Below are 16,522 nucleotides of genomic sequence, written 5' to 3' on the forward strand. Positions count from 1 at the left end.
GAGATTGACATCTGGCTTTTGAGTTATAAGTAGTGTTCTGCCTTCCAGGCTTCCCAATATTTACAAGGTTGTCTCCTAGATTTCCAACTGCTCCGTCCGATTGTTTAAGGAAATCAAGATCAAATAGTTTATAAACTTTAAGTGGAATCTCTTGGTACAAAAATATGACACCCTTCCAGACCCCACCTCCCCTGACGGTCTCTCTTTTTCTTCCTCAGGATGGAGTCTACAGAAAAGTGTGAAGCGATTATCACCCACTTCAATGGCAAATATATCAAAACACCCCCAGGGGTACCAGGTGAGCAAAGAGGGAGAAGGACAGTCAAAACGACTGCACAGGATGAGTATCCCTCATCCCAAATTCTAGTGACCAGAAATATTCTGAATTTCAGATTTTGGGAAGTTTGGAATACATATATTTGCATATATTTACATAATAAGATCACTTGGAGATGAGCGTGTAACACATATGATAAGTAAATTAAATTAAATGTTGAAGTTTTTCTAATTTTGGATTTCTGGAAAAGGGACGCTCAACCTGTATGAGACTATTTGGAGTATTACGGTAGGTCGTGACAGTGTCCTATGCTGTAATTATGATCCTCCTGCCATTGTAACCATGCTGGCATAGATGCTGGTTGTGGCTTGAAGGCGCAGGTCAAATTCATGACTGCAGAAGAAGAGCTTTCAGTGAAGACCATTTCTGCTGAGAGAAAAAGATGCCTCGCCAGCTTCCAATCTGCATGAAGACTGAATAGCGTTCTTTGGGAAGCAGATGGCTTAGCCCACTCCACAGATATTTATCAACTGTGAAGGTTTTAACGGTCTTGGGGCCAGAGTGGGGAGGGGGCAGGTTGTGTCTCGTCCACGGGGAATAATGGCATTGGGGTGAAGCAACTTTTTCATCAAATAAGGAAGGTGCCTAGGGCCAGTAGCCAGACCAATGGGGGTGACATGTTTCGTGAAAGAGGCAAAGCTGTGGTTGCCTTGTGAACCCTAACATGTTCAGGACTAAAGGCAGTGAAAGAAGCAAACTGGTGTCAGAGGTGAAGATTATGAAGGATCAGAGCTAGGACAGATCTTGAAGTGGTGTTCAGAGCAGGGAGGTCAGTGAGGTGGCTCAACTAAGCCGATAAGAAATGACCTTTAGCTTGGGACTGAAGCTCGCTGGCAGAGCCACTGAGCTGTGGAACATCAGTAGGACAAGGGACAGTACAGATGTGAAATCAGTAGAGCATCTCCGTGCTAACTCCACTCTCTCTCCCTGTGTAGCACCTCCAGATCCATTGCTTTGCAAGTTTGCTGATGGTGGGCAGAAGAAACGCCAAAATCAAGGCAAATATGTGCAGAATGGACGAGCCTGGCCAAGGGAAAGTGACACGGTAAGGGAGAGGCCAGGAAGGAACATTGGGGCAAAAATGGTCTGTCATGAACACATACATGGTTCCCAAACATGGCATGGCTGTCAGTTGATGGGGTGAGGGGAGATGTATTCCTGAGTTTGGACAAATAACACTACGTAACAAAATTTGAAAAATGTTCTGTTTCTGGTTTGAAAGTGTTATTTCCTAATTGATTCTGTAGTACTTAATTTGAAAGTAGTTGTTATACTCGTGAAACTTTATTTTTGTGGCTGCCACAAACTATGTTGAACTGGTTGAGACTCTGTGAGATATTTGTTGAAAAACTATAGCAAAATGTGCTGCAGGATGTCCTGCAAAAACAAAGTTTTGTCAGTTTAATAAACTTTTTTCATGTTTTTATGATAGAACCAATTAGGAAAAGACCTGTATAATCCAGGAAGAAAAATCGTGTTACATAGTGCTATTCCTTGAACTAAATCTCCTGGAATACTGACCCAATTTCACTTGGGGAATTGCAAAGGTTAAAAATAAATTGCCCATGCTCTGTTACTTTTCCTGCCACTTTTCTCTTTCTCTCTGCTGAGGGCTGATTTCTTCTTTGAGCAGTTTGGAGAATCAGTCTTTTCCTCTTTTTTAGGCTCAGAGCAAGGGAAAGTGGGGAGGGTCTGGGACAGAAATTGGTGGGCCAGATGGGAGACTGCCATTACCACATGTCTAACTGGTGGGCTTTACAGCTGTGCCTGTTTGCCAGCCAGTCAAGTTGGTGAGACTCAAAGCGTGTTGCTTTAGAACAGTGTTTCTCAACCTGGGGGTCAGGAACCCTGGTGGGGGTCGCCAGAGGCATTTCAAAGGGATCACCAAAGACCATCAGAAAACTTATATTTCTGATGGTCTTAGGAACTCACCTGTCCTTCTCTTCCCTTTTGGAAACAGACAGTGAATCATCCCACCAAAAGCACTCTTTTGCTGTGATTGGCCAGCCTCTAAGCTAAGGGAAGGGCTGTTTCTGAGACTCCAAGCGGGAAGGGGAGAGCAGGCATGCTCATCGCATGGCAGTGTGGTGCGCATGTGAGGGCAAGGGAGAGCATGTGAGACTGGAAGGAGGCTTGCGCTAGCAAGTCCCTCCAAGGCATGGGGGTTCTGTGTAGGAAATTTGGCCCAATTCTCTCATTGGTGGGGTTCAGAATGTTCTTTGATTGTAGGTCAACTATAAATCCCAAATATCTAGATCTGTTTTCCCCAAACTGTACCAGTGCTCATATTTGGGCATATTGAGTATTCGTACCAAGTTTGGTCCAGATCCATCATTTTTTGAGTTCCCAGTGCTCTTTGCATGTAGGCAAACTACAACTCCAAAACTCAAGGTCAATGCCCACCAAGCCTTTCCAGTATTTTTTGTTTGTCATGGGAGTTCTGTGTACCAAGTTTGATTCAATTCCATCGTTGGTGGAGTTCAGAATGCTCTTTGATTGTAAGTTAACTATAAATCCCAGCAACTACAACTCCCGAATGACAAAATCAATCCCCCCAACCTCACCAGTATTCTGATTTGGGAGTTATTGGTTATTTGTGCCAAATTTGGTCCAGTGAATGAAAATACACTGTGCATATCAGATATTTACATTACAATTCAGAACAGTAGCAAAATTAGAATTATGAAGTAGCAATGAAAATAATGTTTTGGTTGGGGGTCACCACAACATGGGGAACTGTTTTAAGGGGTCGCAGCATTGGGAAGGCTGAGAAAAACTGCTTTAGAGCAAGAAGCAGTTACTGACTGGTTCTGAAGGGTGAGGAGAAAATGAGTGGGCATGGCTCTATATATGAACTGTACAGTATTTCCATGCAGGGCGGGATGACCTTGACCTATGACCCCACGACAGCACTACAGAACGGGTAGGTCCTCTGCTTTGCCCCTGTCTTTGCAATCTTCAAGGGGCCTTGCAGAAAAGACACCTGCATGCCAGCCTGTGGGGTGGAGGGAGGGCTTCATTTACATCTCTCTCAGTTTAGGCGTGAAGCTTGAGCTTTCTCTCCCCACATCTTCTGCAGGTTCTACACAACGCCCTACAGCCTGGCCCCGAACAGGATGATTGCCCAGACTGCCCTCTCCCCTTATCTTCCATCGCCTGTTTCCTCTTACCAGGTACATATATCACAAGACCCATCCACACCCAACTGTCGGTGGAGGCAACCTTGGATTTTTGCTGCCATGCAGAATGGGATTGAGTAGCAACAATACAGAAAATGGAGGGAAGGGACCTAAGTGTTCATCTTCCTCCTTTCACGCACATGACTGAATGGTATTTTTGACTAGGGAGGGACATAGAAGATAAGAAAATGTGAGCAATAACATGGTTTTAGCAATTGAGAAGGGCCTCCTGGTGGCATAGTGGGTTAAATAGCTGAGCTGCTGAACTTGCTGACCGAAAAGTTGACAGTTGGAATCCGGGGAGTTCCCGCTGTTAGCCCAGCTCCTGACAACCTAGCAGTTCGTAAACATGCAAATGTGAGTAGATCACTAGGTCCTCGTATTGCTTCTGTTGGAAGGTAACATTGCTCCATGCAGTCATGCCGGCCACATGACCTTGAAGGTATCTACGAACAACACCAGCTCTTCGGCATAGAAATTGAGATGAGAACCACCTCCCAGAGTTGGACATGACTAGACTTAATGCCAAGGGAAACCTTTACCATTACCTTTAGCAATTGAGCGTGAGTCTCAAATACTGATGATCCGGCATTGTGATTGAGGAATGACTTATTGGTTTAAACTCAGTCATAGAAGAATGCAGATTGAGGATCTGGTTTTTAAAGTAAAATGGGGAAGAGTGGAAGGGGCACTTTCAAAATTTGTGTTCTGCTTGTATCTTAACACTTAGTGGTCTCCCTTGACATTTTTCCTCATTAGCTGAGTTATGATACCAGAACCTGGAACTTGGTGAAGGGAAAAGTGGCGGATGAGATTACACGAAGTCAATAGTTGGGGTAGAGAAAGTGTAGATGGCCTCAGCAACACAACCAGTGATACTCCTAAAATAAGACCCCCTTAGCCTTCACTTTCAAAAACTAACCCTCTTTCCCCAATGAGTTCATTCTCAGTAGTTTCCAATCCTACCCCTGGTCCTGTTTGAGACTGATGATTCTGTTAGTCCTACCCATCATGGTCAAAGACGATGGGAATTTTCATCTAAAATATCTAGAGAGATTGAAGTTGGTGTGGCCTTTATCAGACAAACCATTGCATAGCTGCCACATCTGTTTTGGTGCCTAAAAGTAGTTTTAAACTGAAGTCAGGCACTTTTGGATACAAAAGAATGGGAATTTTAGATCAATTTTAAAGTTTAATGTTTAATAATATGAAAGGTTTTAAGGATTATTGAACTTCTAATACTTGTTTGGTTACAATTTTTATTGGAGGAGGACTAAGACACTTTTAATTCCATCAAACACTGGCTAACTTATTTATATTTCACTGCTGTTATGGTACATGTTAAAGAACAACCATGATAGCCATTTTAATGTATTTTAATCATTCTCTTAGTGTTTATGTCTTAATTGTTAATTATGTTATTAGTATAATTATGTTTATTTGATTACTCATATTCTGGTTTTCATGCTAATGTTAATTTCTCCTTTGTTATAAGTTTACGGTTATTGTTTTGTATTATTTTGCATTATTTTGAGATGGCTGTATTCGCTTACGGGCATTGAATGTTTGCCTTTTTGTGTGTGTAAACTGCCCTGAGTGGGTGGTCTATAAATAAACTATTATTATTATTATTATTATTATTATTATTATTATTATTATTATTATTTTACTGACACAAAAACACAGTATGTCACAGCAAACAAGATATGTATGCTGAATTTTGTATCACAAAATCACAAGCTGATCACTTCCCAAGCATTTAGGACTGTATGATGTATTTTTGAATGATGTGTGCAGATCCAAGTAAGGTGGCTTTTTGCAGTTGTTGTTGTTATTATTATTATTATTGGTATGTATATTTTTAATATGATGTGAGCCACCTTGGGTCCGTCCTGGAGAAAGGTGGCATTGTAATCTCCATAATAATAGTAATAATAGTAATAATAATAATAATAATAATAATAACAATAATATAATGATAACGATGGATAAGTTTGATGGAGCATCCAACCATAGTTTTCGGCTAATAATGGCCACCAAAGTGGTAATTCTTAGTAGATTTTAATTGTATTGTTTTAATGTTTTTAACTAATAATTATTGACTGTTTTTATTATGTATATACTAAGGCATCGAATTGCTGCCGATTGGAAGCCACCCTGAGTCTCCCCCAGGGGGTTGAGAAGGGCGGGGTACAAATATTCAAAATAAATAATAAAAATAAATAAACGAGGATTTAAAGATTGAACTGCAAAGATTCTGGCACAAGCCAGTCAAGGTGGTCCTAGTGGTGATCAGCACACTGGGTGCAGTGCCTAAAGACCTTGTCCTGCACTTAAAAACAATAGTCTCTGACAAAATTACCATCAGTCAGCTGCAAAAAGCCACCCTGCTTGGATCTGCACACATTATTCGCCGATACATCACATAGTCCTAGACACTTGGGAAGTGTCTGATGTGTAATCCAATACAATAGCCAACATAGTGATCTTGTTTGCTGTATACTAATTCTGTTGTGTTTCAAATAATAATAATAATAATAATAATAATAATAATAATAATAATAATAGCAGTGAGCAGTGAAACAGGAAGTCCATTATCTCTCAGCACTTTTCTTATCAGTGATGTCAGTTTATCTTTTGAGGCTGTTTTAAGAATTGCTGAAAAATATATAAGAACTATATTGATATAAATATTTCTTACGACCTCTAGGTTCACAGCCCGTCCTGGATGCACCATCAGTCATACCTCATGCAGCCTACGGTGAGAGCCCTCCCTTCCTCCCAAACTCTCCTCCTGACATCCTTGTCTTGTGTTATTTCTCGCAAGTGACAAGACAAGGGTCTTATAGCTGGGAGTGTCTCTGGGTTTTATTTCTTGGGGAATTACGCTTTGGGAGGTGGTTTTATTTGATGTTCACTGTCTCCTCCACTATAAGCTACTCTTAGTCCCTTTGGAGGCCTTCTTCCTTTGTTGTCACATTCTTGCCATTTTGTTTCCATCAGCATTCATTTTCTCTCTCTCTCTCTCTCTCTCTCTCTCACTCACTCACTCACTCACTCTCACATACTTTTTCCTTTTGGCAAGCAGGGGACAGTGCTGACGCCTGCCATGGATCATGCAATTTCCATCCAGCCCACTTCCATGATGGGGCCCCTCACCCAGCAGCTGGGCCATCTCTCCCTCAGCAGTGCTGGCACGGTAAGGAAGACCTTCCTCCCCTCCCCACCCTTTCCTCCCCTTTCGAGAGCCTTTTCCCCAGGCTCTTCACATCCCCTCTCCTCCTCTCCACTAGTATATGCCGGCGGCAGCGGCAGCAGCGGCAGCTATGCAAGGAGCCTACATCCCCCAGTACACACAGGTGCCTTCCTCTAGTGTCGCAGTTGAGGTAAGGCTTCCCTTCATTCTGCTCAGAATCGGTGGTCACTGACTTTAGATACACCATAGCTAGAGTGTTTATCAGCTGCGTTGATCAGCCTATTTATCCAGGGATCCTTGATCGGCTGTGATGGCACCGGGTTTGTTTGCTGGAAGCCCAGAAATTCTGTGGACTACTTTTGATCCAAGAATATTCAACACCAGGCAGGTGGAGCTTCTCCTTGGAGAGATTCCCCTCCAAAGCTCTTCCTCCCAGAATCCTTCCTCCCCAAAAGGGAAGGGAAGAAGTCCCCAATCAGTTTCTGCAGACTCTCTGTCAATATTCCTGATTGAGAAGACAGGCATTTTGGAAAGGGAAAGTGTCCCTGATTGAAAATAATAGTAGCATCATAACCCCCCTTGTATTATGCCTATTAGTCTGCAGAAGAGAAGGCTGAGAGCAGACATGATGAGGGCCATGTAAAAATATGTGAGGGGAAGTCATAGGGAGGAGGGAGCAAGCTTGTTTTCTGCTGCCCTGGAGACTAGGACACAGAACAATGGCTTCAAACTACAAAAAAGGAGATTCCACTTGAACATTAGGAAGAACTTCCTAACTGTGAGAGCTGTTCAGCAGAGGAACTCTCTGCCCTGGAGTGTGGTGGAGGCTCCTTCTTTGGAGGTTTTTAAGCAGAGGCTGGATGGCCATTGGTCAGGGGTGCTTTGAATGCAATATTCCTGCTTCTTGGCAGAGGGTTGGACTGGATGGCCCATGAGGTCTCTTCCAACTCTAGGATTCTATTCTTTCAAGAACTGTAAGGAGGGTGTTCCCGAATAGAGCAAGAGCAAAGATGTCAGTGAAACCTACTGACTCATTCTGAAACAAGTCCTGGAAGCCAGGATATGGCAGAAGTCTCAATGCCTGGTGTTACCAGCTGAGGAAAGGAGGAGGCTGCAAGAGAGTGATGGAAAGCAGAGGGTTAGGCATTATTTGGGAGATAAGATGAGAAGGCCCTTGAGACCCCATCAAGTCCCAGCAGATAGCTGTCAGTGAGCTATCTTTAGAACAGGGTTTGGAAAAGGTTTTTTTTTTTTTAAGACTCTTACTCTCAGAAATAGTATAGCCATGCTGGCTGATGAATTCTGTGATATGTGATCCCCCCAAATGTGGCTTGCCCAAGATCTGTTTTAGAGAAAGGATTTCTGCAAGCCCAGTTTGCCTGCAGCCAACTTGTGGGGTTGAAATGTTGTGGGGAAAACACCTGCCATTGCATTGTTCCCATGAGTATTTTGTCACAGGAGAACAGTGGCCAGCAGAGCCACGTGACAGTGGAGTCCCCATCGGATCATGCTGCCTATCCGTATCAGTACAACAAGTAACAACAGGTAAGGCTGGGGAAGTGATGGGAGGTGGGCAGGTCGTGGGGGAGGGAAGGAATCTATGACTTCTGCCTTCCACCCTGTTCCAGAAGGGCTGGGGATGGAATAGGAGGTCCTGGTTGAGGCCAGAAGAAAGATCATTTGAGTACAAGTGATCAGTGATCAATGATCAAGGCTGTGGTGGTGCAATGGGTTAAACTCTTGTGCCAGCTGAACTGCTGACCTGAAGGTCAGTGGTTTGAATCTGCGAGACGTGGGGAGCTCCTGTCTGTTAGCTCCAACTTTCCATGCAGGGACATGAAAGAAGCCTCCCACAGGATGGTAACACATCTGGGCATCCCCTGGGCAATGTCCCTGCAGACAGCCAATTCTCTCACACCAGAAGCAACTTGCAATTTCTCAAGTTGCTTCTGACACAAATTTAAAAAACAACAACTGATAGACTCACAGTGGTTCATCCATTAAGTAGAGTGAGGAGAATAATATTACTAGACATTTTGTGGTTATGTCAACATTAAAAGGCTTTGTTGGGACTGCAAGCTCTCGGGCACATTGTTCTTCCTGCTGATATACAGCCAAGAAGGACACTGTGGTGTAGTGGTTTGAGCTTTGGACGATGTCTCTGGAGACCAGGGCTCGAATACTCACCTGGCCATCGAAGGCCACTGGGCAACTTTGGCCAAACCACGCTCTTTCTGTCTCAGAGCGAGACAGTAGAAGACCTTCTGAATACATTTTGCCAATAAAACACTGTGATAGGGTTGCCATAATAAAAGACACAGGCAACAACTGTACACATATCATCAGGCCTTTTCTTTGCCTCTGTCCCCAAGCTTCTGCTTCAAACTGTAGGTGTTACAGAAGGAATCCTGACCTCACTGGAATTAGCAAGGCAAAGGCCTGTGACGTAAGGTAAAATAAACCATGTGTAGTTCACATTCACATGCTGTCTTGCCAAAGCAAGAAAATATGCTACACAGATGATCAATAAAGAACAAGAAGTTTACTTGTTATAATTCAGAACAACCATATGATCAGTTGCATTGCTTCATATAATGTTATTTTATGAGAGCTTTGTCTATTTGGAAAATCTTCCTCCAGCAGCTCATAAAGCAAGAGCACACTCTAAACTGTCTCTCTGTGCTTCTCTGCAAGCATCTGCATAGCTTAAGCATGAAAAATGTAACAGTAGCCAAAAGTCCCAGGCTCAGCTAGCTCAGCTAGTTCAGTATCTTATTTTATAGTTGACACATACACACACTAAATGATTTCTTACATGCCTAACAAGGCCCAGTGATGCGAGTCTGTGGTTTGGCACCAGGGCTCCAGCCTCTGAAACCACACCACCCAAGCGAGGTGAAGAGGGCTTTTCCACCTCCAGTCACTTTTATACACAACAGGAATAGTGCTGCAAAGGCCAGCCAACCTTTCCCATGGTGGTAACCAATCGGATGAGTCCTTGTTCTTAAGTTCCTTAATCTGAATTATTGCAGCCCTAAGGGCATGGGATTTTCTTAGCGCACTGTGTACAAAAGAGATTCACCTTTGCCTTCCTTTGAGGCTGAGAGCATGTGACTTGCCCAAGGTGGGTGCCCAAATATGGATTCCAACCCCAATCGTAGTTCAGCAATGAAACTACTACACCACAGTGGATTTTGCCTAGGCTGAGTCTTGCTCCCTCTATGTTTTTGGGTGAGACAGGTGGCTACCCTGAAAGAAACATAGCCGTGTTCACCCATCCCAGCCATATCTTACCCAGATGTCTCTCATCCACCCTGGCAGCAGGCCCCTCTCCCTTGCAGCCCCCTTTAGAGTCCAGCTCAGTGAGTGGGTGGGTGGGTGAGGTGGTGGTGGTGGTGATTGTGGGGCTACTTCTAATCATTCATCTTTCTCATTTTTAGTGCCATCGAGCAGCTCGGCTCTGGGCAATCACTTCGAGGGAGACAACTTTTTGTGTTCGTTTGTGTTTTTTTTAATCGTGCTGCGTTTAGAAGACGGAATTGTTTTTGGTTGTTTTGTTTTTTTTGCTTTCCCCCCTCTTTTTTGACAAGGAAAATGGTTGTTCTGTTTTGTTTTTGTTTGTTTTTTTAAAGAAGGAAATAACTGCAATAGACTTTTGACACCGAGGAACCAAAGGAGGTTAGAGGTGGGGGTGGAAAGAGTATCCCCCATCCTTTAGATGTACAGATGGACTAAGGACTATTTTAATACAAGGAAAACATTTTTGTGCGTGGGTGTGTGCGTGCGTGTGTTTGCGAGTTTATTTTCTGGTTAACAACGAAGTCAAATGCTTTGGATGCCACAAAATTCCCCAGAGAAGAACTGTTTTTTTCCCCGCTTTCTTTCTGAAAGGTGGCTCTGGGAGGAAATTTTTTGCTCCATTTGGATTTGTTTTGTTTTTATTTTTCTTTGGTCACTTAAAAGATTTTTAAAGGACAAATATGCAAAAGTGTTTGAATAACTTTTTTTGGGTTGTTTTATAAGAAGTTGCTCCGAGAAAGCCCCACCTTGCAGCTGTAGGATCAAAATCAATGCAGACTTTTGTTTTTCCTTCTTCTTTTTTTGTCCTCGGGGTTGGAGTTGCGGGAGGGAATTTTTGCTTTGAAAGGATTATTTTATTATTTCCAGAGGGTCGTTTTTTTTTCTAAAAAAGACAAATTTACAAAAAAACAAAAAAAAGGAAATCGACAAAAAAAATCTACAAAAAAAAAGAAATCGACAAAAAAAGTTGAACTTTTTGGACGGCAGCAAGAGGGGCTTGCATAAACCTTGTCAAGTTGGAGGGAGACAAAGCAGTTGGCGGCGTCTGACGAACTGAATGCTCTTCTATTTTTTTCTTTTGGCATAAACTCTGCCCCAGCTGAAAAGAGAGAGAAACAGAGTTTGCTTGAGACCTCAATTTTTGCCCTGTTCTGATGGGACCGGTTCTCGCTGGATGCTTTGGACTCTGATTTGAGCTTCTGCGCGGACTCTTCTTGGCTTCCACATGGATCTTCTCCCCGACCTGCCGTGCCCTGGTTCAGGAGAACAATAAACTGACTGAGGAACCTGCCGCCAGTGATGTGTCGCTACTTCTGGACTCTTGGACACCGAACGTAGATGTTGCCGCCAGCACCAGCAGCAGCACTTCCTCCCCTGCCCCTGGGTCACACTCTCTCTCACACTCACATACACACACAGTGCCTTCTGCCGCCTGCGGTCCGGACTGTGCTGCCGTGTGCCCTCTCCAATTCCTGCATGCCTGTTAAGCCCAGGTGCACAGTGCGTCTATGTTTTGGACAACCCAGCCGTGGCCGGGGGTGGCGGAGAGGCAGGTGTCGATGCTTCCCGCTGGCAGGGATTCAGGGAGGCCTGCTCCAGTTGCTTTAAAACAATACTCGCCAGGGCGCATCCTGCACCTTGCCGGAGCTGGCAGGACTCTTCCCTCCCTCTGAAATGGAGATCCTAGTTACTATGCACGTTCCCCATGCCACCGCCCCCCTTTCCCTGCTGCACATGCAGCCCTTGGTTGCTGGCTCCCTCCTGACTCGCAATAGCAAGCGACTATGTGCAATAATCCGGCCCTTCCTACAGCGTTTTCCCCGGCGAGCCTCTTGAAGGTACCAAGTGCTTTAGACACCTCTCTGCATGTTTCCCTTCTACTCTTCTTCTTCTTCCACCCTCCATCCCACCCTCATTGCTTTCCCCCAACCAGATGGTGCTAACTGTTGTCTTCTCTCTGCCACCGTAAAATCACCCAGCCAGGTTGGCATGAAGCTGCTCCTTTTGCCATGTTTTAAAACGTGGCTTTCCCAGACTTTCATGGAGGTGATTATGAGAAATCTTGCTCTGTGCCCCATTGCACTGCACCCTCACTCTTGACGCCTAGCTCGGCCCTTTGAGGAAATTGCTCTTATGTAGCTGACAATCAGGGAGGACAAATTGCAGAGGCCACATGGATGTCAAGGGAACCAAGGAAGGAAGGAGCCGGGAGAGAGAGAGCAGGAACATTAGAGGTGTATGGTGTGCATGAGTGTGTTTGTGCATGTGTGCATACATCACCCATGTGCTGGAAGTATGCGGTAGGGTGGCATTTGTAGAAGGCACCCCTGTATAACTGGGTTTGTGACATACTCAGGGTGCTTGTGTTTCCTTGTTTTTTAAAGGTCGCTTTTGGTTTGCTTCTTGAAAGCATTGGCCTGACTGTGAATAGGATTGGGTTTGGCTCCCAACAGGAGTGTTTGATGTTTCCAAAATGTACCTGCTCATTGGTATAGCTTACCTGCTGGTTATTGATCCCCCACCCTTCCTTCTGCTGCTGGTGGGCATGGTGGTGGCGCAAACATGTCAAGAGACTGGTGCCTTCCTCCCAGTAACCCTCAGATACTAGTTAAAGAGACATCTGGATATAAGTGAGCCTTGCTTGTCATCTCACTATTGCCAGAGTATTGGTTAGTGAGCTGTGAATTAGCCAGCAGCAGTTCTCTTACCCTCAAGGTGCTGAGCAAAACTGAAGTGCCTTATTTTGTGAACGGGCACTCACTTTCAACTCTTTTTCTCCCCCTTACATAAATCCATATAGGGTTTATGCACATTGACTTAGGCAAGATTTGGAAATGCAGTAGACCGATAGAAATATGATGGCATTGGCCTAGAATTTGAAAATGGTTTCCTCCCAATGTAAGCCTGGTGCTTACAGTTTGGATGCCTCCCCCAAGGGAAATATACCCCACTCGCTGACCTCACGCTTGGTCAAAAACTTGCTGTAGTAGCAATGTTTCATCATGTTTAACAATCCCAGAGCATGTCACTTTATCCTAGTTAAGATTAAAGGCGTCTAATGAAACATTGCCTTGGCTTCCTAAGGCAAGGATTTTACCAGGACAGCATGTATAACAGATTAGTTGGTTATCATGACTTCCTTGGTGCAGAAGGAATATCTAACTATTGTTATTTTAATCAATTGCTTTCAGACTCACTAAACCCTATAGTTTCATATCTTTCTTTTGCAGCTCAGGCATTCAGATGTAACTTAATAATGGTGAAATGGTGCTTAAAGGCCTTTCAGTGATCAATTGTGGCTTATTAAATAAGGATATTCATGAGATTTGTGTAACCACAAACAGCACCAAGCAGCTTAGTTACTGTAAAAGCACCCAGTTTATGAATAACTAAACATTTGAGTGAGTTTGGAATCCATTTTGGAAATTAGTGTGCTTTAGAATATGGGCTTTTGGTTTTGGATCTCTGCCATAAGGGAAAAATGCTTGTAATTAAATATAGGAATCTTTTCACTATGAATACAAATTTCTGTATCCTGATAAGCATGTGAAATTTACAAGCTAGTTGCAAGCACTTTGTCTTTCATTAATCTCAGTCACTAATTTGAAAGATTCATTTAGCCGACATTTCACACCAGAATTTTGTGTTCCAATATAATATGGGTGCCGAAAAGCCTCTTGTCCTCAGATAAGCATGTCAAAACCTGCAGAAGAGAATGCAACTGAGCAGTGCAGCAACCCACTTGTAAAACCATGTTACTTCCATGTGGGTGCCTCTGTGCAAGTTTATGTAGAGGGTATGGAGAGACAATGTAAGAACATGTCTAAGTGGCAGCACCCGTTTTCAGGATCTAAGCCCAGTGCTTTCAGAAAGCCTGTGCTTCCTTCTCACTCCCACCCTGCTCTTTTGCTCATCAGTCAGTTGCACCAGGCTTGTGCCATGTGCTGCTCCTTCCAAGGGCACATCTCCTTTCCAAACAGGTTTATGCTTGCCCTGACCCAGTTTGAGTGGAGTGTTTAAGGAGGGAGAAGCCACATCCATTGGTTGAGTGCCATTTTGCATCAAGCAGGCTGTTGTTGTGGCAGGTGCTGGGCAGGGGATTGGCATGTGGGTATAATCCCTTTGGATAGAAAAGAGTGAAGACCAGGCTGAGTCTTCACTTACATTCAGATGCTCCATTCTCTTGTTTCCATTTTTTTCAGTTTGCCACTGTAGCGAAATAACCAAACCTTCCCAAGCATAGTGTAGCTTGTTTCTTAAAGGATTTGAGCTTGGAAGAATTGCCCTTTTGGGCTTTGGCTGCTAGACTCTCCCGTGAAGCACAGCCTCCGGTCATGGGAAATTCTGGGTGTTGGTGGTGCAAAAAGGAACATTTCCAAATTCTGTGATGAGGTATGTTTTCTGTATGAATAGGCAGTGTTTATGGAGCTCAGTAGTTACCTAGTAAGAGCCACTGCAAGAAGGAAAGACGAATGTAAAAATGGTAAGGGAGCAAACCAAAGAGCCAAGAGAAGGGTGTATGTGTGTAAAGAGACAGAAAGGTGACAAGTGACCCTGAGTATGTGAATAAGGCTGTGGCTACAGGGTAGAACACCAAGGGAGAGCAGAAAACGGTCTTGAAGGAATTAAGATGGGTGCTAGGACTGGATGTGTAGCTATGTGTGTGTGAGAGAGAGAGTGAGTGTGTGCTTGCAGGCATAAGAGGTGTGCTGTGGGCAAGGCGATAATACAGACCAGATGCTTCATCACTCTAAAGCCTCCTTGGGCTGCCTAGTCCAGTTTTTTTCTCCCCCATCCCCTTCCTAAAGCGCTTCCTAGCCCCTCACACCAAGAAGTCACATCTACTGCAACCAGACAGGCGATTGTGGGCAGCTTATCCCCATTTCCCATTCTGAAAAAACCTGTGGTTTAGGACAAACCCTCACTTTCCTTTCCCCTCTTTTCCTAATTGATAACCTCCATGGGCTGCAGAGGCCTCCTTTTGAATGGCACTGCCCCCCCCCCCCCCCCCGCAGTACCAGCTCAGATCTGGAAGGAAGGGGCCAGGTTGCCTCTTTGCTGTTGCGGCAGCAGGGGCCTCATCTTCTTAGGTTAAGCCCATTTCCTGGTGGGAGACTACAATCGAAGGCCTGGTCAGAGGGCAGGAAGGTCACATTTATGGCTGCTCATCTTCTTTTAAGCTCTGGAGTTGCCATGGAGCAATGATTCAGCGTAAACCATCATTTACATGTCGAACCTGGGGCCCTGAACACAAGTTGTGACCTCAAGAGCGTGCCCTTCAGAGCTGCTGGAGTTTTGATCTTGTGCCTTGATTTCCCCTGTCCCATTCTGCCAGTGGGGGAACAAGCCCCTGCACTTTAAAGTCCCAGTCTAGCTAGGCCTTCTCTTGTCCTGCTAGCCATGAAAGTCACCCCCCTTCCCCGTGCGCTGCCTCCCTCCGTGTCTTGATCTGTGCTTGCAAAGCCGTTTTCCCTGCCGCAGCCTGGCTCCGCACAACCCACTCCTGCCCCACGCTTCTTCGTCCCGTCCATCCTGCAGAAGGGAAAGCAGCCAGAGGTCTCCCAAGACCTGGCAGACTGTAGGGGAGTTTCAAATCTGTTTGTCCCTCTTCAATGCTGGTATTTTTTTAAAGCGAGCTGCATCGTCCAAACCTCTTTGTCTACCTATTGATTCCATGCTTGCATTAAAACCATGTCCTCCTTGGAAGTTGTTGGTGCTATTTGGGGGAAGAAAAAACAACACCCGGTTCATGATTTCCCTCCATTTTTCCACTCACCAGTTCCAGTTTAATTTTTGTTTGCCATTCTTAGCTACACATCTACCTCACATGCTCTTGCAGTTCATTTGTATATCCTGAACCGGCAAACTGCACCTTCTCCAAGGGACAAGGTCCCCACCTTATCCTTAGGGAAAAAAAAACCTGGGTTCCTCTGTCTCGCTGGGGTCGGGGAGGGGGAGAAGAGAGGGAAATGTCTGTCTTTGATGAGAAAATATCCCCATGTTGCTGCTAGTTACTGAGAGTTTTGTTAAATGTACCGTTTTGCTTTGTTTTTTAAACAAAAATATCCTTTGTAATATGTAAATCTTAGCTAGCTTCTCTGAACCTGAACACAAGTGTTTTGCCCAAAGGGAGGACACAAGTTTGGTGGCCTCGGTGCGGGACCCCAACAATGGCAAGGAATCTACACAGGTAATAATAATGGTTCTTCCCCCCCCCCTTTTTTTGTGTGTGGTTTAGACAAAGCCTTCAGAGGCTGTGCATTTTGCACTGGAGAAAAAGAAAGCTTTTTATCTGAACTGGAGGTTGTAGACTGGCACCTGCCATTTGGTCTTGAAAGTCACGGGTGATGGCCATGGCCTCTCTTTTTCAAAACAAGTAAAATACAATGTTTCTTCCTGTCCTGGGCTTAAATGAACGGAGGCTGCTTTCTTAATGTTATGCCCTCCTCAAAATTGTATGGAAATAAGGAATTCAGAGGAGGCAAAGGAAATAGTTGGCCGCACATTAGC

General features: G+C 44.5%; 1 protein-coding gene across 3 annotated transcripts in view; it reads left to right on the top strand.

Moving 5' to 3' along the window:
- RBMS2 (RNA binding motif single stranded interacting protein 2) overlaps positions 1-15,718 on the top strand; it is an 80,850-nt gene extending 65,132 nt beyond the window's left edge. For all 3 annotated transcript variants that reach the window (XM_060764067.2, XM_067463917.1, XM_060764068.2), the window contains exons 6-14: positions 219-298; positions 1,273-1,382; positions 3,214-3,260; positions 3,417-3,510; positions 6,227-6,277; positions 6,605-6,715; positions 6,810-6,902; positions 8,171-8,257; positions 10,153-15,718. In XM_060764067.2, the coding sequence (XP_060620050.2) occupies positions 219-298; positions 1,273-1,382; positions 3,214-3,260; positions 3,417-3,510; positions 6,227-6,277; positions 6,605-6,715; positions 6,810-6,902; positions 8,171-8,251 (667 nt within the window). In that variant the 3' untranslated portion in view covers positions 8,252-8,257; positions 10,153-15,718. The remainder of the gene's footprint in view (positions 1-218; positions 299-1,272; positions 1,383-3,213; positions 3,261-3,416; positions 3,511-6,226; positions 6,278-6,604; positions 6,716-6,809; positions 6,903-8,170; positions 8,258-10,152) is intronic.
- Positions 15,719-16,522: the final 804 nt, after the last annotated feature.

Source organism: Anolis sagrei, chromosome 2 (assembly GCF_037176765.1).
Source record: "Anolis sagrei isolate rAnoSag1 chromosome 2, rAnoSag1.mat, whole genome shotgun sequence".
Lineage (NCBI taxonomy): Eukaryota > Metazoa > Chordata > Lepidosauria > Squamata > Dactyloidae > Anolis > Anolis sagrei.